This window comes from Pogona vitticeps, chromosome 5 (genome assembly GCF_051106095.1).
Source record: "Pogona vitticeps strain Pit_001003342236 chromosome 5, PviZW2.1, whole genome shotgun sequence".
NCBI classification, from domain to species: domain Eukaryota; kingdom Metazoa; phylum Chordata; class Lepidosauria; order Squamata; family Agamidae; genus Pogona; species Pogona vitticeps.
The window spans coordinates 145,029,644-145,053,351 of NC_135787.1; the positions used below are offsets into that span (position 1 = coordinate 145,029,644).

The 23,708-nt window shown below is 41.3% G+C and overlaps 1 protein-coding gene across 1 annotated transcript in view; it reads left to right on the forward strand.

Annotated features, from left to right (window-relative positions):
• Positions 1-1,734: 1,734 nt before the first annotated feature.
• The window catches only part of MYRFL (myelin regulatory factor like), a 55,775-nt gene continuing 33,801 nt past the window's right edge, over positions 1,735-23,708 (forward strand). Inside the window, exons 1-8 of the mRNA XM_020786080.3 lie at positions 1,735-1,780; positions 6,416-6,509; positions 7,984-8,043; positions 8,209-8,406; positions 10,503-10,591; positions 14,459-14,609; positions 17,251-17,446; positions 21,316-21,392. Coding sequence (XP_020641739.3) covers positions 1,735-1,780; positions 6,416-6,509; positions 7,984-8,043; positions 8,209-8,406; positions 10,503-10,591; positions 14,459-14,609; positions 17,251-17,446; positions 21,316-21,392 — 911 coding nt within the window. The remainder of the gene's footprint in view (positions 1,781-6,415; positions 6,510-7,983; positions 8,044-8,208; positions 8,407-10,502; positions 10,592-14,458; positions 14,610-17,250; positions 17,447-21,315; positions 21,393-23,708) is intronic.

The following is a 23,708-nucleotide window of genomic DNA, read 5'->3' on the forward strand; positions in this document are numbered from 1 at the left end:
ACTGAAGCCCAAAATTCTTGAGAATGTCTTCCAGCCATTTAATATGAATGTTCAATAATGAGAGGGTAAAATAGAAGCCTTAGGGACTCACCAGGCCATGGAACAAGAGCTTGAACATCACCTTCTGAACGTGCCCTCCAGAAATGACCAGAGCCTCCAACAGTGCCTTCAAAGAGATGGCCAAGAAGGATTCTGTGGTATTGAAAGCAGCTAAAAGTTTCAGCAGTACCGACACACTGCTCCCTGTTCAGCTCCTAGCATACTAAGGTGACCAACCCAGATCTTCAACCAAGTTAAAGTGGAGCTAGAGAATCCGTCTCGTCCAGGAATCATGTTTCAGTACTTTGCCTAAGAATGAAATATAGGAGATCAATTGGTATTTATCCAATAGGGTGGATGTATTCACCCCAAAGTCTACATGCGTGAACTGTGATTGTAATTTAAATGTAATTGCACCAAGGCGGCTTTGCCTTGGGACACAGGGTTGAGGGATGTTCTGTGTCACAACTGTTGTCTATAAAACAAAGACAGGCAGTTAAAAAGTTTGCTCTGTTTTCCATTTGGAAGTCACAATGCAGCACGGTGCTTTCTGACTGTATCCTTTACTGCTTGAAGCACGTGTAATGTAGCAGCTCCTTTCCTCTTTTCCTTAAAAATGTTGATGCTGTGAGCAAGAGATGCAACCGTCCTCCCCAAAATCTCTCATTGCCCCCCATTTGCTATTTCTTTCCAGTTTGTCTTTCACTATACAAGTTGGTATTCTATGCTAGTCACGTGTGGGGATTTAACCAGGTAAGTTACGAAGTAGTTACTGCTGCTGCTGCTGCTACTCCTCCCCAGGGTGACTCCTCAGGATTTCTGCCACCATGTCTCTCTCTCTCTCTCTCTCTCTCTCTCTCTCTCTCTCTCTCTCTCTCTCTCTCTCTCTTTTGCTTTCTGCTCCTCCTGAGTCCTGTTTGGTCTGCCTGATGATAAACTGGACTTGGTTCATTGAGTTCTTTTTTATTGTTCAATCAACAACCTCCACTCTTCTGTTCAAGCTGTTATTAACGTTCCTGCTTGGGGTGGTGGTGGTAAACCAAGAATAAACAAAGTGCTAAAATCAGGAAGTTAAAGTCTGGATTTTTCTTGGGGAAAAAGAAACAGTCAGCAGCCCATTTTACCTTTAAAATAAAGTTGCCAGATTTCTAGGTAGCAAAGCTATTAAGAGATCTGTGTTTTTCTGCATTTTGCCAGTAATAACTACATTTTAAGTGTGTTTTCCTCCTCCCGTCACATATCCTTACATAGCATTTATCTAGTTGCATGTGAGTGCACGAGGAAGGACAGCAAAGAGATAAGCAACCTCTAGTGCTTTCTTAATTACTCAGGTGTTGCACAGTAAAGTGAGTTTGAGGGTAAAGGTCCTTAAAACAAGGAAAGAGAAACAGATGGAAGGAAATACAGGCCATAGTCTAGAGCTGTAGAAACGGGGAAATGTTCTGCTGTCTTTTTGTCCTCAAATTGCAGCAGAATCTTGCATAAAAATTCTCACAGCAAGCCAAAAGCTTTCTTGTGAAGTACTGAATCTCTGTGGCAGGTGGCCAGTAGATCCCCCCCCCCACACCCCAAGAATGAGGTGATGGACTGTTGGACACATTTGCAGGCCTCGGAAGAAATATATACTGTAAATATAGAAGGTCTGAGCACTCCGCATGCGAAGGAACTGCATTTCCCCCTCTACTTCGCTTGCCCATGGATGTGGTGGACGAAAATGAGGCCCTGCAACAGTTCTTTGAAGGTAAGAGTGTGGTGGCTAAAGTAGTAGAACCACTGGAATTTTATTTTTGGGGGTCTCATTGTCCCTCCTTATTCTAAACAATTGAAAGATAATTCTTGGATTGTTGGTGGTGGGGTTGGTCCCCTTGGGACTTCTTCCAACCTTAGAATTCTGTGATTCTGTGAATCCAGGTGAATCTTTTCTGGTGGGTTATCAGGTCTTATATTAAATTCAAATAATTAATGCAATACTGAAAAAAATCCTCAAAACATGCCAATAACTTGCTAGATAGAAGTGTATTTTGCTTCACATCTGAAGGATGGTAGTGTTGAGATCCTTCCTTTCAAGGAAGGTATGCCTTAGTGGAGTTTTTGGCTGTAGAAAGTCACAACCTTGGAAGATAGGTTTGGCTGATAATTCCATTGAACGGAAAAAAAGAGTTGTGTGGCCATTACACGGTACAAATGCAATAGTAGCTGATATCTTTATAAACCACTAAAGAAATCATACAATCTGGTAGCTTTTGTGAATCAGGGCCCACTTCATCAGGCTTGCATCAGTGTCCTGTCATTAGTGCCAAAAAGTCCCAAGAGTGCATGGTAGATAGATTTTACCAGGCATTTTTCTTAGATGTGAGTTAGGAAAGGCTGTATTGGAGTTGTGGTCTTAAAGTTACAGCTGAGGAAGCTATTAATTGGATGCCGCATTCCAGTTCTTCAAAGAAGTGCAGGCATCATGCAGATACCTTCCCGTTTGGCCTTCCTTAGAAAGTTTCTCTTCAGCTGGGGAATACTGCCACCACCTTGCCCCGTATATTCACCCAGGGTGGGAAAGTGAAGAGAAAGGCAGTCCAAGTGTTGGGCCAAAGGGGATACCACGACTTTTCTCCCCCGTGGCCACAGCATTCCCCATCTCTATGTGGCACTTGCCTGACTCTTTGTTTCCCGTTGTGGGCCTGATCGGAGAACTGACTCCCTCTCCTCCAACTTTCCCGCCTCCTCCTTTTCTTCCTCCCTCTCCTTCTCCCACGCATTTTATTTGGCGGTAACAGCAGCCGGTGCAGCAAGGAACCCGGTCTAGCTCGCATCACTCAGATCTGCTGTGCTGTGGCTGCCCACTCTCTGCTCCTCCACTCCCAGGGGCAGCTGAGACAGAGACGGGAGTGAAAGCACCGAGTCCCAGGAAGGACTGAAGGGAAAGAGCAGTCCTCTTCACGGGGCTCCAACCAAGCCCTTTTACCTCTTGAAAGTTCCCACTCCCTTGGATCTCTCTGATGGACTGCTGATAGCAGCCCTCAGGATGCTATTCGATTAAAAAAAATTCATTTGTGACTTTACACACAGTGGTGTGAAGGGAAGGTTACATGGAAAAAGGAAATGAAAGAATACAAAGCTTACATGCATCTCTTTTCTCAAACATGGATGAGTCCTTTTTTAAAGGGTCTCTTGTGGAAAGCCACAAAAGAGACGTGAACCACTGAAGAAACATCTCTTTCATGTTTGTTCTCAATTCATCGTAACATGGAAGTCCCATCCCTAGCAAATACCACAAACTCTCAACAGCTATTTTAACATTGACCTCGTCCCTTAGTCTAGCATCCAGCAGTTCACAAGTCACAATGGCTATAATGACAGAGGGGTGTTTCTGGGTATATTTCTCTTGGTGTCAATGTACCATGTTAGTAGCCCCTCTACATACAGTAGTTTGAAAAACTCTTCTTTATATAACACTATTTAGCTACCATTATCTGAAATATACTGGGTTTGACAGTGCTGCAAAGAAAAGGGAAAAATAAAGCTTATATGGAATACTGTGGTGATATTTGTAATACAGTACAGTAAATGGAAATATTTACTTAGTTTTCTTAGAAAACTAAGATCACGGCCACTGGCCCCATCACCTCCTGGCAAATAGAAGGGGAAGATATGGAGGGAGAAACAGATTTTACCTTCTTGGGCTCCATGATCACTGCAGATGGTGGCAGGAATCACGAAATAAAAAGACGCCTGCTTCTCGGGAGGAAAGCAATGACAAACCTAGATAGCATCTTAAAAAGCAGAGACATCACCTTGCTGACAAAGGTCCACATGGTCAAGGCTATGGTTTTTCCAGTAGCAATGTATGGAAGTGAGAGCTGGACCATAAAGAAGGCTGACCACCGAAGAACTGATGCTTTTGAATTGTGGTGCTGGAGGAGACTCTTGAGAGTCCCCTGGACTGCAAGGAGAACAAACCTATCCATTTTGAAGGAAATCGACCCTGAGTGCTTACTGGAAGGACAGATCCTGAAGCTGAGGCTCCAATACTTTGGCCATCTCAAGAGAAGAGAAGACTCCCTGGAAAAGACCCTGATGTTGGGAAAGTTTGAAGGCAAGAGGAGAAGGGGACGGCAGAGGATGAGATGGATGGACAGTGTCACTGAAGCTACCAACATGAATTTGACCCAATTCCAGGAGGCAGTGGAAGACAGGACAGCCTGGCATGCTCTGGTCCACAAGGTCACAAAGAGTCGGACACAACTTAATGACTAAACAACAACAAATGGAAATATATTTTCATAAACAAATGTAAAAATATAATTTTCTACTTTTTAAAGAAGGCTCCAGCTTAAAATTCTGTAGAACTGTCTTTTAATCCTTTGAAAGCTGAATAAACTGAATGTTTAATTAATTAATTTGATTAGAGATGTACACTACCTGGTTCAGATCATGTTCATATATGATGGGAATGAATCAAAATTCAGTCTGTTTGGGAGAAAGCTATGGGGTAGAGTAGAAAAATGTTTTACATATCATTGCCCTACCATGATGAATTTTATTCTGGGGTAAATCTATTGCAAAACCACAGGGCAGCTGAGCTCCCACATACAGTACATGGAAAAATGCTGCAATCTACAGGTTAAAAATTGTCTGAATAGAATATGGATCACACTGTAGGTGATAAATATATGCGTTTAATACGGAACTTGAAAATGTTTCTTTTTTGCACAGTAATTCTCCACATAAGTAGCTGGGACTCTGTGTTACAAAAAGTGTTATTTTATAGTTCTTGCTTTAATATAGTTTAAAGATGGCAGTTAAGGGGCAGTTACCATTAGGGTTTTTATTTTAAGCTAGTTTTTATTTGTTTAGTGTTTTGCATTTGCATTTTCAATAACCCATAAGTAAGAGTAGAGACTGCCACAAGATTTGTTAGGGTGTTAATTTTTTCTAGATGCCCAGCTGCCATTGACTTCTTCTGAGGTCCACCATTCTTCCCCAATCTGCTAGCATTCTGTCCCTACTGTGCATACTCTGTCTTTGGGTTATTTTGCTGCAAGTTCTCCAGAGCTCTCCATTTATTTACACCCAAACTATGCACAGCATGTGCAGAAGTGTTCTGGAAGAAGGCCCAATCGATCACCCAAGAATCTGGATGTTGTTCCACTCAGCAGTGATGTTCATTGTGAAACGGTGGCTTGGGAAAAGTTGAGACAAGATGGGAAGGAGGGCAGCTGGACCCTGCACAATGGTTGCACAGGAAAACATTGGAGATTAGTGAACTTTAGTTAGGTAATCTTGGGGTCAAACTAGACATTAAAGAGAATACACATTTCCTTAAATTAACCTCTTTTCCCTAATGAAATATACGCTTCAATGAACTTGGAAATTAAGCCTATATTTACCTTCTGAGATAAGATTTACTTATCTTTTAAATAAAACATACTAATTACAAGATAGGTAAAGGTAAGGGTTCCCCTTGACAATTTTTGTCCAGTCGTGTTCGACTCTAGGGGGCGGTGCTCATCCCCGTTTCCAAGCCATAGAGCCAGCGTTTTGTCCAAAGACAATCTTCCGTGGTCACATGGCCAGTGCGACTTAGACACGGAACGCTGTTACCTTCCCACCGAGGTGGTCCCTATTTATCTACTTGCATTTGCATGCTTTCGAACTGCTAGGTTGGCGGGAGCTGGGACAAGCGACGGGTGCTCACTCCGTCGCGTGGATTCGATCTTACGACTGCTTGGTCTTCTGACCCTGCAGCACAGGCTTCTGAGGTTTAGCCCGCAGCACCACCACGTCCCTACAAGATACATAGGAAAAACCACATACTATGACTAATAGATGTCTTTTGCTGCTTCAGCCCACAGTTTTGCAAAAATAAAACAACAACAACAACTCCCCCCCCCCACAAACAGGAACCCAAGATAACTCTGTTGTCTAGTTTGACACTTTAAGTGCGGATTAAATATCCTTATTCGCTGCTCAGTCCTGAACCCTCTGTTGAGAATGTGGAAAGTTGGTTTAATCTTTAGTGGTGGTAAGTGGGGTCTCCTGCTTTGGGGGCCTCTCCTACTCATTCTGCTATGTTGGACCCTGGACCTCTGTGCCCAAACCCTGTCATGACAGGAGGGACAAAAGGGAGAGGAAGGACAGAGACAAAGGAAGAGACAAGAGGTCTGGGAACCAGAGCATAGGGTTTTGTGAAGAGACCTTGATCACATAAAGAGCACATCTAAAGATCTTCTCCTGCCATCTTGGAGCAATTGCACCTGGACTCTTTGGTGCCAATTCTCTGATTAGTTAAAAAAAATTATTACTATTTTTCCCCGACTGAAAATGGAAATTCAAAAAGTTTGGGATCTTGAAAATTGAGTTCTCAAGTTTTAATTTGAAGGGCAAGATGTGCATCGAGCGCTGGAGAATGCCATGGTAGACACCCGCATGTTGGAAGAGTTCATAGACTCTGACTTTGAGTTATTTGGAAACCTGTAAGTATGATAAAGTGGAGCACCCCACCCGCTTCTGTCTTTTTCTTTGGTTTCACCTGTTTATTGTAATTACATGCAGAAAATTGTAGCATGCTATCCTCTGCCTGGTACAGGGTAAATTAAAATCTGGGCTTTATTACAAATGTATTCTTCAGAGAGGAATGAGCATCTAATTGCACCGAAGTATGGAGTAACTTGAAAACAAGTCAGACTGGTAAAAATGAGTTTTTCTTATAGAAAGGCTCAAATCCTAAGAAAAATTAATTAAGAAAGTGGACAGAAGAAAACATTGTTATCTTCTCCTTCCCACTGTACAGCCCCTCACGCCCCTTCCTTTTTTGAGGATTCCAATTTCCTACCTAGGTGCTATCCAAATCTTATAGACTATAAATGCCATAACCCAAATAATGAGTAGTGCATGCTCTTGGGGGCTGATGGGCATTGTAGTATTTAAAAATATGGAAGATGTGGAGTTTGCAAGTGTTTATTTAGAAAAATATTGGACAAGGAACAGGTGACTGCAATAGGAAGGAAGAAACAAGACACTATGCTGCTGTTTCCATGAGTGCTGGGATTTAACAGCCATGAAATCCTTTCTGTGTGAATTTGCAATCGCTCAATTTCTTTTTTAAAAATTATTCATTTATTTATTTAAAAGAGTTACAGTAGAGGGAAGGAACAGATCCTTCCTTTATTTTTCCTAAGTCCAGATATCTTTGAATCTGTGTGAACATCTCCAAGAGTACAAAGGGACATAATTTCTGATTAATGAGGCTTGGATTATACCGAAATGGTAAAAGATCGCCACACTTTCACAGTATACGATCCTCTCCAATAGGCAACATTGAGTGCCTTAATTAATGTGCCATAATTCTTATAGCTCATATGAATGGATTGTGATCTATATGAAGAGGGTAGTAGTCATCAAAGTAGTTGCATTTTGGAAAGAAGAAAATAACATGGACTTTACAGTCATCTTAATGTCTCATGGTACTGCATTTCTTCTTAATAACAGTGCAGTATTTATAATTTACCTCTAGTATTTGCAATATTTATTTATTTAAATTATTTTGCCTCACCTTCTTAAAAAAGACCCAAAGCAGCTTTACATTATTGAAAGACATTTAAAGCTAAAAACAATGAAAAGGCAGCTTACATCATTAAAAGACAGTATTAAAGCTAACAACAATAAGTTTGCATTATATACAATATATTGTATGTATACAATATGTACAGTATATACTGTATTTCTTTTTCTGTGCGAGAGAGATGGAATGTTCTAGTCCAACTCTTAATAAGGATTACCAGATGTCAACACAATATGAGATTTAATGACATGCCCATGCAGATCTGTTTGAAAAACTCTCCATAAAGCACTGCAGTGTACAGTGTTATGTTAACCAATACTGTGAAACCTGACTGTTTCTTAGTGGTAAAGTGGCTTTCTTCCTCTGCTCCTTGGATCCCCCTGTAGGCAAAACAAACTACCAGACTCCCCACCAGATTCTGGCTCCGAACTATGTTCACCACCACAGTTCACAGGTGGGTTGCTAACTTCCTAATTTCCTAGCATTCCAGATGGAGTTTATTTTGATGTTCATAAAAACAGCAATCCTGGATGATTGTTTCCCCATTTCTCTCCAGCTGCCTGCTGCTCCACTTCCACCACAACTGAGGTGCCACAACCACCTGCTTTCCCTTCCTTCGGGATTGCTAACAGGTTTCCTGGCTGTTATTTGGAAGCATCTTCCAAGAAGAATATGAATGGACAGATCTGTGGGACACTCCAAGATGGTTCTGTGAATACAGCCAATGGTGGGACTCCCTGGAATAACTCTGGGTCTTCAAATAACCTTGGTTTAAGTGGCCTCCCACCAAGAACCCCTCTCAGACCTGGGTAATTGAGAATTGTTGTTGCTATGACATAAGAAAGAAAGTATAACAGAAAGCACAAGAAAAAACTTTGCAGGAATATTGCTACAGTTTAAACTTTACAATGACCGTGCAGTCTGTGGACTGCCCCAATGTAGTGATGTCCAGAGGGGTTGCATGGCAGCTGCCACCATCCTCTCCGTATGGCCAATGGTCAGGAGTTATGGTAGTTCTAGTCTAAAAACATCTAACAGCTGCGAAAGGATTAATGCTACTGTTGTCATGACGGTAAGCGCCTACTTCACCAAATGCTCAGTTGATGCACATGCAGAAGGACTTCTATATCTCCACAAGGTGGCAGTATTTAAGTATTTAGTCAGCTCATTCCTACCCACCTTGTTTACTCAGAGGTAAGCAGGTAGGCAAAAATTTGGAGCCATGCTCTATCCTAAAATTTAAATACTGCCCCCCCCCCCCGGTTTCCCCTAAAACACTGCATTTTCCATTTTAGGACTTTCAGTCAATATTTTCCATACAGAGCCCTTGTCTGCCAGACAATGTTTTTTATTGTGCAATTCCTGTGCTGCATTCACATAATTTTATTAACAGAGGAGGGAAGCCTGACCATGTCGTCTTCCATGTGGAACATGCCATTTACGCCATCTTTTCTCCTATCATATAAGTCCCATTAAACAGGGAAAGATGGAATTACTTCATGGTGTCTTTTGCCTGGTAGCTCTAGGGGCCATGCTATATATTACAGGTTAGAAGCTGAAATCCATTCTCAAGATATGATGAAAGGCAGACGTTTGTGACAAAGCACAGCTGGCTGGATAGTGGTTCTAAGTGGTTCACATATCTGAAGCCAGAAGTTGGGAGTTCAGTTCCCCACTGTGCCTCCTTGGCAGGGGCCGGACTTGATGATCCATAGGATACCTTTCATCTCTGTGGCTCTAAGACTATGATGATGATGATTTTGTTTTTAAAGGATGAGATCTAGAAATGGTGGAGTACTGATTTTGGGAGAGGATGGGAGTTTCAGAGGGATTTTGCTACTTTTTATTTTTAGCTGCTCACACACACATGCAGATATAAATCTATTTATTTATTTATTTATTTATTTATTTATTTATTTATTTATTTATTTATTTATTTATTTATTTATTTATTTATTTATTTATTTATTTATTTATTTATTTATTTATTTATTTATACCCCACCTATCTGGTCTACTCGATGAACACACCTGCTGCTTTAAAAAAAGTCCCTGCTATCTGACACAACACTGTACCAGATAGCAGGGATTTTGAAATAATAAAGCGAAAGCACTGCTCTCCCACTGTCTGCCAGATTGCGGGCTCACCCACTTTCCCATGCCTTGGTCATCTGTCCCAGTGACCCACACTCCATGCCCCCTCTTTCTCTTTCCATCCATTTCCCTTTTCTTCTTGTCCTCTTCCCTCTCCGTTCTTCTTGTCACACATCCCCACTGCCCAATCACCTGCCACCCACAATGAACCTTCTGGTGGCAGTGGAAGACACCTTCTATCACAGATGGGTGATTCTTCCAAGCAGCTACAGACCTCACCATCAGGGCTTCGGTGCTGCCTGGGAAGCCGTGAGAAGCTGTGGAGCCAACCCCCCCAGCTGGGATTGTGGAGGAGACCTCCTCCCAGCTTGGGGATTCAGCTCCGCTGCTTCTTGCAGGTTTCTGGGCAGGACTGAACAGCTGATGGTCAACCCTGCTGGTGGGAACGTCTACAGTGATTCTAAATCATGTGACTGCCACATGGTTTTGAATTGCTCTTATTTACATTGCTGTAGGTAGTGATGGAAATGACCAATGCATATTTTAAAAAACTCTTGCTGGACAGTTGAAAAAACAACACTTTGCAGCCCATATAAATCAATTTCACTCTTGCGTTGTGGGAACAATTAAATCTAAATCATTATAAACTATGCTTAAATGCGGTTCTTATTGTCGGTGTGACCACAACCTCACTCAGCTGCTGATAAGACCCCTTATCTGAGAAACCAATTCCTTTTCAGGATTGTTCTTAATCCTATAATTGCTGCTGGAAACATTCCTTAAAACCGACTACAATTTTTTCCCCTTTCCAGCCTTTCCTGGACATCTAAAAAGAGGAAGCACTCTGAGATGCTGGAAGATCCTCTAGAATATCTAACATGGTCTGGCAGTATTGGACAAAGTAAGTAAGCATGTATGTGGGGGTGGCTGGGGGATAGATTTTAGTATAGATATACATCAAATATGCCTGATCTGCCTTCATTTAACACTTTGAAAAAGAGAAGTAATGAGGATGAAATCTACCTGACATTGTTAAAGCAAAAACACCGGTCTTTTGAGACAAATCTTTCTAATCTTGCTAAATGGTCTATCCCCGCCATTCTTTTAAGGTGCTCATAGGGCAGAGTCTGAATGTCTTTGTTGATTTACTTTTCAATAATTGCTTGTTGTGTTCTAGTGGCTCAAGAGAGGTGGTAACAACAGCTTCAAGTTCTATTTTGTGTGCCTATTCACATGTATGGACACACCCCGAGACAGATGCACAGACCCTTTCCCTGAAATAGAGTGGAATATTTATCTTGGATGGTAGTGATAAACCCATTGAAACAAGTTTTTCCAGGAGGAACTTGTGACCACTTCCAGTCATCATTTCACCCTGGTCCAAACAGTTTCCAGCAAGGAATGTTTGCTTTTCACATTTGCTCTCTATTGCAAAGGGTCCTGGTGGGAAGTCCATTTGCACTGGAAAATTGGCTAGGAAAGAAGTTGCTTCACTGTTCATCTGCTTGCTGCTTCCTCCCTTCCTCCTGGTGGGGTTTCTGACTCGTATTATGAGCTAAACAAGGAGAGAGAGCTGAAATGGTTTGAAGGGACAGGCTAAGAACAGTAGAGGTCCTGAAAAAAGGTTAAGGACTCCCAGAGAAGGCAAAGACTGTGGAAAATATGCAATGCTGACATTTAAAAAGAGGCAGCTGGCTCAGAGACACCATGACATCTGGCTAAGGTTAGAAATCCCAACAAAGGACAGGGGAGAAAGAATGCAGCCCTTTTGGCTATGAAGAGGTGTGTGGCGCAGTCATTGTGAGCACCCGATGTCAAGCTTACCACTTTGAACTGTGAACCTAACACAGGCCAGGTATATGTGTGATTTCAGAGTTAGAGCTGTGTATTCTAGATGTTGAGAAAGAGTGAAAGGAAGAGGAGAAGGGGGCGACGGAGGACGAGATGGTTGGACAGTGTCACTGAAACTACCAACATTAATTTGAACAGACTCCGGGAGGCAGTGGAAGACAGGAGGGCCTGGCGTGCTCTGGTTCATGGGGTCACGAAGAGTCGGACATGACTAAACGACTAAACAACAACAAAATCAAAATGAATACAACAGGAGGATCAGATGGAGACGTGGATTTATTTATGAGTGCAGTGTTTGCCTGTCTCTTAGTACCTCCTGAGTTGCAATGATGCTGCTGTGTCATGCTCTCTACTACTGCATGTTCTTTTTCTCCACAAAGCAAACCATTTCAGTTGGGTTCCTTAACCTCTCTGACCTGTTTTATGGCAAAGTGCCGTATCCTCTTGCTCTCAACTGAATGGTACCTGTTTTTGAAGAACTAGAGTACTTTACCAGTTAATTATATATCTCTGAATTTGATTTGATGGTCTTGCAGTATAAATGTGACTAGTAACTATGTATCCATAGTTTCAGCATATATGAGGAAAGGTACTTGCCTATCATTTCCATAGGTAAGAAGCTTAGATATTCTCTTGTATAATCCAGGATGCCTTGGTGGTGAGGGCAGGGCAGGGCAGGGCAGGGAAGTTGGAAGTGACCTAATAGGGTTTCTGAGGCAAGTGAAATATTTAAGGAGTGGTTTTACCAGTCCATTTCCCCACTGAGGTTCCATGACTGAGCAAAGATTTGAATCCAGGCCTCCTGAGACCTAGTCCATCATTCTATTCACTATACCATTCTGGGTATTGGAATAAAGATACACATTCTCTCTCTCCCCCCTTTTAAAATGATATTCCTGTTTCTTGAAATACTTTAAACATATACTGTTTTCTTGGTTTTTAAAAATTTCATACAGACCATATTTTAGGATGAACTTTTAAATCATATGAGGAAACCTGATATCCTAAAGTTTGAGACAGTATCTGTGGGCTAAATCCAATGTTACTTCCAAGTACATAGATCCATAGAAACTGAGGTAACATCTGTTGTTACTCATGTTTACAAAAGTGGACCTAACTCAGCATCTGTGTAGGCAGGGATGTGCAATGGTTTTCTTCTGAATTATCTCTGAATTAACAGCAGTCACATCTCACACAGAAATGAAGAGCCCCCAATGTTTGCCCCTATAATTAAATAACATGCAAAAATACACTTGTGTATATTTTTGCATCCTTTCTTAAAAGAGCTCAGGACTTCATATATTGTTGTTGTCCATTTTAAAATGTTTTTATCACATTTCTATTGCATCTTTCCTCTAGAAGGCTCGGGGTAAACATACTTCCTCTCCCCTTTTGTCCACACTACAATCTTACAAAATAGGCAAGGATGAGATAAAAACTGCAGTTAAACTATTTGTTTGAGCCTTTAGATTATATTGAATCATTTTTTTAAAAAATACAACATCTATAAGAACATTACAAAATCTATACCTGAAACAAAAATTCATGCTATACACAAAGCCCTAAAAACAAGTAAGAAATACCAATAAGATTTATGAATTTTAACAGAAAGCTACCCGTCATTCAAGACATTTTAACTTCTTTCTGATTTACCAAGTGTTTAGATATAAATTCAGGTCTAATTTTAACAACAGCAAAAGCAAAATATGGTACCATAAACATCTTTGGGTAGTTTTCTCTTGTTAAGACTTTGGGCATAAATAGGTTTTAAATGTAACAGATCATTCAATAGTGTAATACAGTACATTTATGAATATGATACAGACAAATTATATCGAAATAAAAATGAAAATATCAAAATTGTGAAGGAGAGAAAGCTAGTGAGCCATCCTCAACAAAAAGTGTGCAGGAGGAAGCATGTGGATTGTGTAGAGGGTGTACCCATAGAAATAGGGGAGGAAGGAATGAAGGAAAGAAGTGCAGTAGAAGCATGCCTGTCAGAAGACAAGGAGGAGGGAGAAGGGGAGAAGCAAGATCTGATAGTGTGGGAGGAGGTTATAAAAGAGTGGGGTGACGTGCAAGAATTTAGAACCGAAATGGACCAGACAAAGAAAGGTACTGTACTAAAGATTGTGTGGTGCAAACAGAAAAAGAAGAAGATGCATCAACTAAGGTCTGTGACTTATTAAAAGACTTCCCAAATTTAAAGACAGGAGGAGGACTGCTACCAGATCCAGATTTACCCAAAGTGGAGAAAAAATCGGTGAAGCCTCTAGAATGGACGGTGGTAGTTTACCCTCGCAACCAAGGTGGAGGGAGGGAGGCGATTCATCCCAGTCCCTCTTACAATGTCCCACCTCTAGAAGGGGACTGGGTGAGACATCCTTGCTGTGGGACAGTGTGCGCAGTAAGGAGCACCCCTTTGAGGGAGAAGACCGATCATGAGCGTTTTGGTCCAGCCCCACTCTAAGAAGTGATTTGTTAACGCCGGGAACCCAAATCCTAAGTTACAAGACATTAACAGAACTGAGTTGTTTCAACCTGTTTAATTTAGTTGATCATGATATTGGAGTTAATAAAATAGAACCTGTTGAATTTTTAAAATCGTCTCCATCTCTTATTCCTGCCAAAATGAGGGAACTGTCACCAGATCAAGAAGAACCTGATAAAATAAAAAGTGAAATGTATTAAATTCAAATTCAAATTTATTCACATTTTATTTAAAATTCTGCATTAAAATAGACATAAGATTCTGCTGGTTAAGCACCATCTAGTTTGGCTAAAAGTCAAAACAGAAGAAAAATAAGCTTTACATTTAGAAGCTGTTAGCATGTCATTTCTCCAACAGGGGTTTTTATTACATGTGGGCATCACCACCTTGGCAAGTAAACTGGTACTCTGATCAATCATTTTCCAGTGCCCATTAAAGATGTTTCTTCTGATATGCAAGAATATGACAGTGATGGACAGAATGTGGGGTGTGCTGAAAAATGCTGTCAGTCCTTCGCATGGCAGCCGTATCAAAGAGCTTCCTGGAATAACCTGTTTAACCATAATTATGAAAAACTGTAAGTACCCATCATGTTTAGTCCTTTCATTGTGAAGTTAAGATGTTTTGAAAGAAGTAGCACAGTTGTCTTTCTTGAGAATGGCATTGAGCATAGGTTTGATTTTAAAAACCCTTAGCAGTAGCCTTTCTAATGTTGCTGGACTCCATTTCCCATTAGCGCTAGTCAGCATAACCAAGATTCCTTCTTTTCTTCTTTATTCTTCTGATTGTAACTCAAGATGGACTGTAAGTAAACATACTTTCTTTTCTACCTTAAGCCTAGTAAAGAAGTGATTTCTTATATACAAAGGGGACTGGGTTGGAACTGGGATTTTTGGCTCGTCTCTCTTCATGTGCTGTAGATTGGAATTTTATCCTTCATACTTTGCTGACAAAGGCAGTCAAATTTTAAGATTCCACAACAGATATTTCCTTCTTAAGAACTACTATCATATCTCTGTGGTCTCCTACTAATGTCCAGTTCATTCACATCCATCTAGCAGTTTAATAATAATCTAGCACTCTGCTAGATTACATCACCTTGCCGACATAGTCAAAGCTATGGTTTTTCCAGTAGCGATGTTTGAAAGTGAGAGCTGGACCATAAAGAAAGCTGACCGCCAAAAAATTAATGCTTTTGAATTGTGCTGCTGGAGGAGACTCTTGAGAGTCCTCTGGACTGCAAGGAGAACAAACCTATCCATTCTGAAGGAAATCAAGCCTGAGTGCTCACTGGGAGGACAGATCCTGAAGCTGATGCTCCAATACTTTGGCCATCTCATGAGAAGAGAAGACTCTCTGGAAAAGACCCTGATGTTGGGAAAGTGTGAAGGCAAGAGGAGAAGGGACAACAGAGGACAAGATGGTTGGACAGTGTCATTGAAGCTACCAACATGAATTTGACCCAACTCCGGGAGGCAGTGGAAGACAGGAGGGCCTGGCATGCTCTGGTCCATGGGGTCACGAAGAGTCAGACATGACTTAACAACTAAACAGTAAAAGCACTCTGCTGACAAAATGGTTCATTTCATATGGTATCTTTCCAGTCCTTAGGCCTCTCTATCATCCTGCCTGGTCCTAAATATTTCACAAGCTTGTTACACTTAACTTCAAAGCTCTCCATGCCCGCCTATCTCTTTTTCTATATATCCAATGTCACCATCCTTGGCTATCCATCAGTCTTCTGGTCCTGATAGCCATTGCATCCTTTTATCTTATGACTAGACCTTCTTCCAAAGATATCTCTCTGGGAGTACCTCCTTGATTTCCCATCAACCCCTCCTCGAAACCCATGTTTTCTTTGATGCTGATCAACAACCGCGGCATTTCTCAGTCCCTATACCTTACTGTGCTGGCTGAATAGCTCAGTGAGTTAGGTTTCTGTCTGTGGAGCCAAAGGGTTGGGAGTTAAGTTTCCCACTGTACAGCCAGTGTGGCCTTTGGGCAACCCATACAGTCCCAGGATACCCCTGTAAAAAGGGAATGGGAAACTATTTCTGAGTACTGTCTACCTGGAAACCTTGAAAAAGCTCACTGTAAGTCAGAATAGACTTGATGGCACACAACACCTTATGGTACCCAAGCCAATCAAATGCATGTCTATGTATGTATATATTTATTCACAGAGGAAGAGTGGTCAAGGCAGCTTGCAATCATTATTAATGATAAATTAAAAACAAATTAGGAACAAATTGAAAAAGAAAAAGAAAAATATACTAGTAAGGTCATTGAGATCAATATAATATTTGGTAAACATTTTAGATAGTAAACCCTTGATGACAAGAAGTTCTGTGTGAAGGGCTGAATATATAGATGATGATAATGGTAAATACACAGTAAATGTCCTGTGAATGGTACTGAATGGATGCAATCCAGTTTTGACCAAAGTTAAAATTGGCATCTTGAATTGGGTCTTAAAACAGTCTGTGCTGTTGTTTTAAAATGAGTGTTGAATGTCAGTTAGATAATCTTTCTCTGTACCACCTGAGAGTCATTGTTAAATACAAAGATTCCTTTTCTGTTTCCTGTTGTAAATATTCAAGTGGTAAATTCTATTTACTTCATATATTAAATGACATCAGTGTATTTGTTTGTGGGGTATCCATGTCTGTTTTTCTCAAGCTGATGCAAGCTAATTCGAGATATTATTGCTTTGAGACATAATTGTTAAACAGGAAGGCTGAATTCCTGTTCTCACAGCTACACTGTGTAAGGCCGATAACATTGTCAGATGTGGTGATTTTTAGGAAATAAAAAATGTCCTATTCCCCCTCTTAGAGTTCCCTAGACTCCCATTTAGGGATTGCCTTTATTGTGGGGAAGCCATGGGGGGCTGTGATGGGGGGGTTGTCTTTAATTTCCAAAAATCTCTGCCATCAGTAAAATCATGTAGGGGCAGCAATTTTTGGAAACTAATCTGTCTCCCTTGTTCTGCAGCCCCCAACAGCTCTCTCACAATGAAACTGAGAACAGGGGAGACTTGGGACCTTCACGTTGGGAGGGTGAGACATTTTCTATTTCTGAAAAATCCTCCAACCTGATGGCATCACCAGCCTGACATGACGTACATTCCGGAATGGTTCTGGAATGAGATTTCATTAAAATGTTATTGATGAGACACTGTTCCATTCACACGTGTTTCTTTATTCCTGTCTTTGTAGCCCAGATGTAGGATATCGCATTGTTACAGACAAAGGATTTAATTTTTCAGCAGCAGACGATGCCTTTATTTGTCAAAAGAAAAACCATTTCCAGATCACAGTCTATATTCGTGTGGTTGGAAATCCAAAATTTGTCAAAACCCGTTTGGGTTTGAAACCAGTGGAACTGTACCATTTGAAGGCTTTTGGGATAAAGGTATGTGAATCTTTTCTTTCTCTCTCTCAATAATTCCTGTTGCCAACCTGTCCCCAGCACACAGGATCTATATGTTGGGTCAGGTTTACATATGAACCTCTGCATTTTCGGATCTTTAGGAAAGGCCTTTCTCGCACTCCCATTACCCTTGTCGGTGTCCTTGGTGTGGACATGAGAGAGGGCCTTTTTCGGTGGCTGCTACTAGGTTATGGACATCCTGCTGTGGGAGACCTGTGGGGTGTAAAAAAAATAATAAGTAAATGAATAGATCATGCTAAACTATAAACTTTGCATCTAGGCCTTTTGGCTAAGATTAATATTTCAAAATGCTCTGCTCTTTCAATTAAATCTTGTAGGTCAACAGCCTTGGAAAAGCTACTTTTGAGAACTACAATTCCCATCATGCACAAACCAGTGTGGACAGTGGCTGGAATATTATGGGAGTTGTAGCCCAAATAACTTGTCCAGCCTTTGAGATGGGCCAATGAGGTGGATTTGAGGAATGATGTGTGTGTGTTTAGTCGTTTAGTCGTGTCCGACTCTTCGTGACCCCATGGACCAGAGCACGCCAGGCCCTCCTGTCTTCTACTGCCTCCCGGAGTTGTGTCAGGTTCATGTTGGTTGCTTCGCAGACACTGTCCAGCCATCTCATCCTTGGTCGTCCCCTTCTCCTCTTGCCATCACACCTTCCTAACATCAAGGTTTTTTCCAAGGACTCTTTTCTTCTCATGAGATGGCCAAAGTACTGGAGCCTCAGCTTCAGGATCTGTCCTTCCAGTGAGCATTCAGGGTTGATTTCCTTTAGAACTGATAGGTTTGTTCTCCTTGCAGTCCAGGGGATTCTCAAGAGCCTCCTCCAGCACCACAATTCAAAGGCATCAATTCTTCGGCGGTCTGCTTTCTTTATGGTCCAGCTCTCACTTCCATACATCACGACAGGAAAAACCATAGCTTTGACTATTCGGACTTTTGTTGGCAAGGTGATGTCTCTGCTTTTCAAGATGCTGTCAAGATTTGTCATCGCTTTCCTCCCAAGAAGAAGGCGCCTTTTAATTTCAGGGCTGCTGTCTCCATCTGAAGTAATCATGGAGCCCAGGAAGATAAAATTTGACACTGCCTCCATATCTTCCCCTTCTATTTCCCAGGAGGTGATGGGACCAGTGGCCATGATCTTAGTTTTTTTGATGTTGAGTTTCAGACCGTTTTTTGCACTCTCCTCTTTCACTCTCATTACAAGGTTCTTTAATTCCTCCTCACTTTCTGCCATCAGAGTGGTATCATCTGCATATCGGAGGTTGTTGATATTTCTTCCGGCAATCTTAATTCCTGCTTGGGTTTCTTCCAGTCCAGCTTTCCGCATGATGTATTCTGCATATAAGTTAAATAAGCTGGGGGACAATATACAGCCTTGCCTTACTCCTTTCCCAATTTTGAACCACTCAGTTGTTCCATGACCAGTTCTAACTGTTGCTTCCTGTCCCACATATAGGTTTCTCAGGAGACAGATAAAGTGGTCAGGCACTCCCATTTCTTTAAGAACTTGCCATAGTTTGCTGTGGTCCACACAGTCAAAGGCTTTCGCATAGTCAATGAAGCAGAAGTAGATGTTTTTCTGGAACTCTCTGGCTTTCTCCATAATCCAGCGCAAGTTAGCAATTTGGTCTCGAGTTCCTCTGCCTCTTCGGAATCCAGCTTGTACCTCTGGGAGTTCTCGGTCCACATACTGCTGAAGCCTACCTTGGAGGATTTTGAGCATAACCTTGCTAGCGTGTGAAATGAGTGCAATTGTACGGTAGTTGGAGCATTCTTTGGCACTGCCTTTCTTTGGGATTGGGATGTAGACTGATCTTTTCCAATCCTCTGGCCACTGTTGAGTTTTCCAAACTTGCTGGCATATTGAATGTAGCACCTTAACAGCATCATCTTTCAAGATTTTAAATAGTTCAACTGGAATGCCATCACCTCCACTGGCCTTGTTGTTAGCCAGGCTTTCTAAGGCCCACTTGACTTCGCTCTCCAGGATGTCTGGCTCAAGGTCAGCAACTACATTGTCTGGGTTGTCCAGGATATCCAAATCTTTCTGATATAATTCCTCTGTGTATTCTTGCCACCTCTTCTTGACGTCTTCTGCTTCTGTTAGGTCCCTCCCATTTTTGTCTTTTATCATGTTCATCTTTGCGCGAAATGTTCCTCTAATATCTCCAATTTTCCTGAACAGATCTCTGGTCTTTCCTTTTCTGTTATCTTCCTCTATTTCTTTGCATTGTTCATTTAAGAAGGCCCTCTTGTCTCTCCTTGCTATTCTTTGGAAGTCTGAATTCAAGTTTCTGTAACTTTCCCTATCTCCCTTGCATTTTGCTTCCCTTCTCCTCTCTGCTATTTCTAAGGCCTCGTTGGACAGCCACTTTGCTTTCTTGCATTTCCTTTTCTTTGGGATGGTTTTCGTTGCTGCCTCCTGGACAATGTTACGAGCCTCTATCCAAAGTTCTTCAGGCACTCTGTCCACCAAATCTAGTTCCTTAAATCTGTTCTTTACTTCCACTGTGTATTCATAAGGGATTTGGTTTAGATTATACCTGAGTGGCCCAGTGGTTTTTCCTAATCTCTTCAGTCTAAGCTTGAATTTTGCTATGAGAAGCTGATGATCAGAACCGCAGTCAGCTCCAGGTCTTGTTTTTGCTGACTGTATAGAGCTTCTCCATCTTTGGCTGCAGAGAATATAATCAATCTGATTTCGATATTGCCCATCTGGTGATTTCCATGTATAGAGTCGCCTCTTGTGTTGTTGGAAAAGAGTGTTTGTGATGACCAGCTTATTCTCTTGACAAAACTCTATTAGCCTTTGTCCTGCTTCGTTCTGAACTCCAAGGCCAAACTTCCCTGTTGTTCCTTTTATCTCTTGGCTCCCTACTTTAGCATTCCAGTCCCCTAGAATGAGAAGAACATCTTTCTTTGGTGTCAGTTGTAGAAGGTGTTGTAAATCTTCATAGAATTGTTCAATTTCAGTCTCCTCAGCAATGCTGGTTGGTGCATAAACTTGGATTATTGTGATGTTGAATGGTCTGCCTTGGATTCGTATTGACATCATTCTATCATTTTTGAGATTGTATCCCATTACAGCTTTTCCCACTTTTTTGTTGACTATGAGGGCTACTCCATTCCTTCTACGGGATTCTTGCCCACAATAGTAGATATGATAATCATCTGAGCTGAATTCGCCCATTCCTGTCCATTTTAGTTCACTGATGCCCAGGATGTCGATGTTTATTCTTGCCATCTCCTGTTTGACCACCTCCAGCTTCCCAAGGTTCATAGATCTTACATTCCAGGTTCCTATGCAGTATTTTTCTTTGCAGCATTGGATTTTCCTTTCACTTCCATGCACGTCCACAGCTGAGCGTCCTTTCGGCTTTGGCCCAACCACTTCATTAGCTCTGGGGCTACTTGTACTTGTCCTCCGCTCTTCCTCAGTAGCATGTTGGACGCCTTCCGACCTGAGGGGCCCATCTTCCAGCGTCATATCTTTTAGCCTTTTGTTTCTGATCATGGGGCGTTCTTGGCAAAGATACTGGAGTGGCTTGCCATTTCCTACTCCAGGTGGATTGCGTTTAGTCGGAACTCTCCACTATGTCCTGTCCGTCTTGGATGTCCCTGCACGGCATAGCCCATAGTTTCTCTGAGTTACTCAAGCCCCTTCGCCACGACAAGGCAGCAATCCATGAAGGAGCAATCCATGAGGAATGATGCTTTCCTTTATTCCAGCCAGACACACCAGCTGATATCCTCTTAAATAAGCTTAATGTTAGTAAATCTTCTTGTGTTAAAAGTCCCGTGTTAAACATTTTTGGTATTTTTAAAATTTTCTGTAGGTGGATACTCCCAGTCACATAATTGTCATTGAACAATCTCAGTCTGACCGAAGCAAAAAACCTTTCTCTCCTGTAAAGTAAGTGAAAAAGGCATCCTATCAATTTGTCTGTCTGTCTGTCTGTCTGTCTGTCTGTCTGTCTGTCTGTCTGTCTGTCTGTCTGTCTGTCTGTCTGTCTGTCTGTCTAAAGCAAGGATGGGCAAGTGCAACCCCCTCAGCATACTTGCCCTTGATCACCCCCACACATCCTCCACATTTTAGATTCTAAACTATTCATTAGACATCAACCCTACTTTTCCCTCAGAAAAATCAGAGCAGTCCCCATAGCTCTGGCTTTTGCACTTTTCCAGTTCCACATGGGTTAACCATTTTAACATCTTAGACACTCCTTCACTACTCATGCCTTCTCCCATTTTATCCTTTCCAGCTGATGTATTAATATAGAATCAGATGCTTGACTTTCCCATGATTTAGAAGTGAAAAGTTAGTTAATGCTCAGATAAAGATGACGTTTCAGCACCAGGTCAAAACCTTCCTGTTCCAGAAGGCTTTTAATTGAAATAATATCAACTGTGGTCCTGCTGGCAATTTTTAGAGTATCTATTTTAATTGCATTTTAATATTTTATCTTTTTATTGTATTTTTATTGTATTTTAATTGTAAGCTGCCCAGAGACCTTTGAAGTGGGCGGCATACAAGATGGATGGATGGATGGATGGATGGATGGATGGATGGATGGATGGATGGATGGATGGATGGATGGATGGATGGATGGATGGATGGATGGATGGATGGATGGATGGATGGATAGATAGATAGATAGATAGATAGATAGATAGATAGATAGATAGATAGATAGATAGATAGATAGATAGATAGATAGATAGATAGATAGATAGATAGATAGATAGATAGATAGATAGATAGATAGATAGATAGATAGATAGATAGATAGATAGATAGATAGATAGATAGATAGATAGATAGATAGATAGATAGATAGATAGATAGATTAAGGTGAGTGCTGTGGCCAGTTAGACAGCTGGTGGAGTTTGCTTGTCCTAAGTGTCCTCCTTGGTGTGCATAATACGACACATACATGAACGAACTTCCTTGGAGTCAGATCACATGTTGAGACAAGTGCATATTTCCTCCTTTTACATAGTTATTCATCTAGATATGCAAATCTTTCAGTATTACATGTCAAAGATATTAGCCATGCAAAGGAAATTGTAGTATTTTCCAGCTGACCAATTAAAAACAAAATTTGGTTAATTTGCCCAGTGAGGGTTGTGGTAAGCATCTATTACAATCAACAGTCTTTTAAATAAATAAGTTCTCCTTCTAATGAAATGATAACTATACTTTCTAAGTTGACCTTTGGTATGATGTTACTTAACCCCAAATGGTTCCTTTCCTTAGAGTCCAGGGCAAATCTCAACTTAGCCTTCACTGTTGTCATTTGTTGTTTTCTGGCAGAAAGATTCTCCCACATTGAAATTACTTCCTTTGCTAACACTCTATGTCACTCCTGGCTGAGTTGACAGTTTCTGTTTCTACTCTGGATAGTAAGATTATACTTTGGAAGCTTGTCCATCACTTGGACCATTGTGTGACGTGTGTAAACCATGTGAAGATGTTGTCCTTGTCAACACTGTCCACTCCCAGCCATGCAACTCCCTATTATATGATTCTAAAAGGATGAGAAACATGTGATTTTTCACCTGGTTTGGACCATAACTCCTATGATCCCTTACCACTAGCTACGCTGGCTAGAACTCAAGGGTGTTGCACCCAACAACTGGTGGTCTACATATTTTCCACACCTGCTCTAAATGCCCCATGTTAACTTACTGCAAGTTTTGATTGGAAAGTCTCCGTTCACTTTTTCTACTTCCCAGTCCGCTGACTGGGCAGCAGCTGCAGAACCATATTGTGATCCTGATAGCCAAGAGCCGGAATTTGACATGCCAGATGAATTGTATTTGAAACCTTCTCTGAGAATGTTATTTTGCATTTTCTAATTCTGTGTAGAAAAACATGAGAGAGGGAAAACCTTTTTCCACTGATGTATGCATTAGCTTTCTGTTTTCTCCGTGTCATGCTTTGTCTGGTCCTCTTTGAGTAAACATCTTGGGTTAAGGCAGATGTACAGTAGTTGTGTTCTTTGGTTAGGAATGATAAATTGTTCCATTGATCTTAGTGCTCTAAGCATGGCTAAGTCTGGTTTGGTGTGTGGGTGGCTGTTCAATACATAAATGCTCTGCTTGACCATTCTAATTCATCTTTTTCTAAAGCCCAATAATCCATCTCAGCTTTACAAGAAAGCTGAGAAAATGGGTTAATTGCTGGGAAAGTTTTTTGTACTGGTGCTATGGAAACAAACAGGTTTTT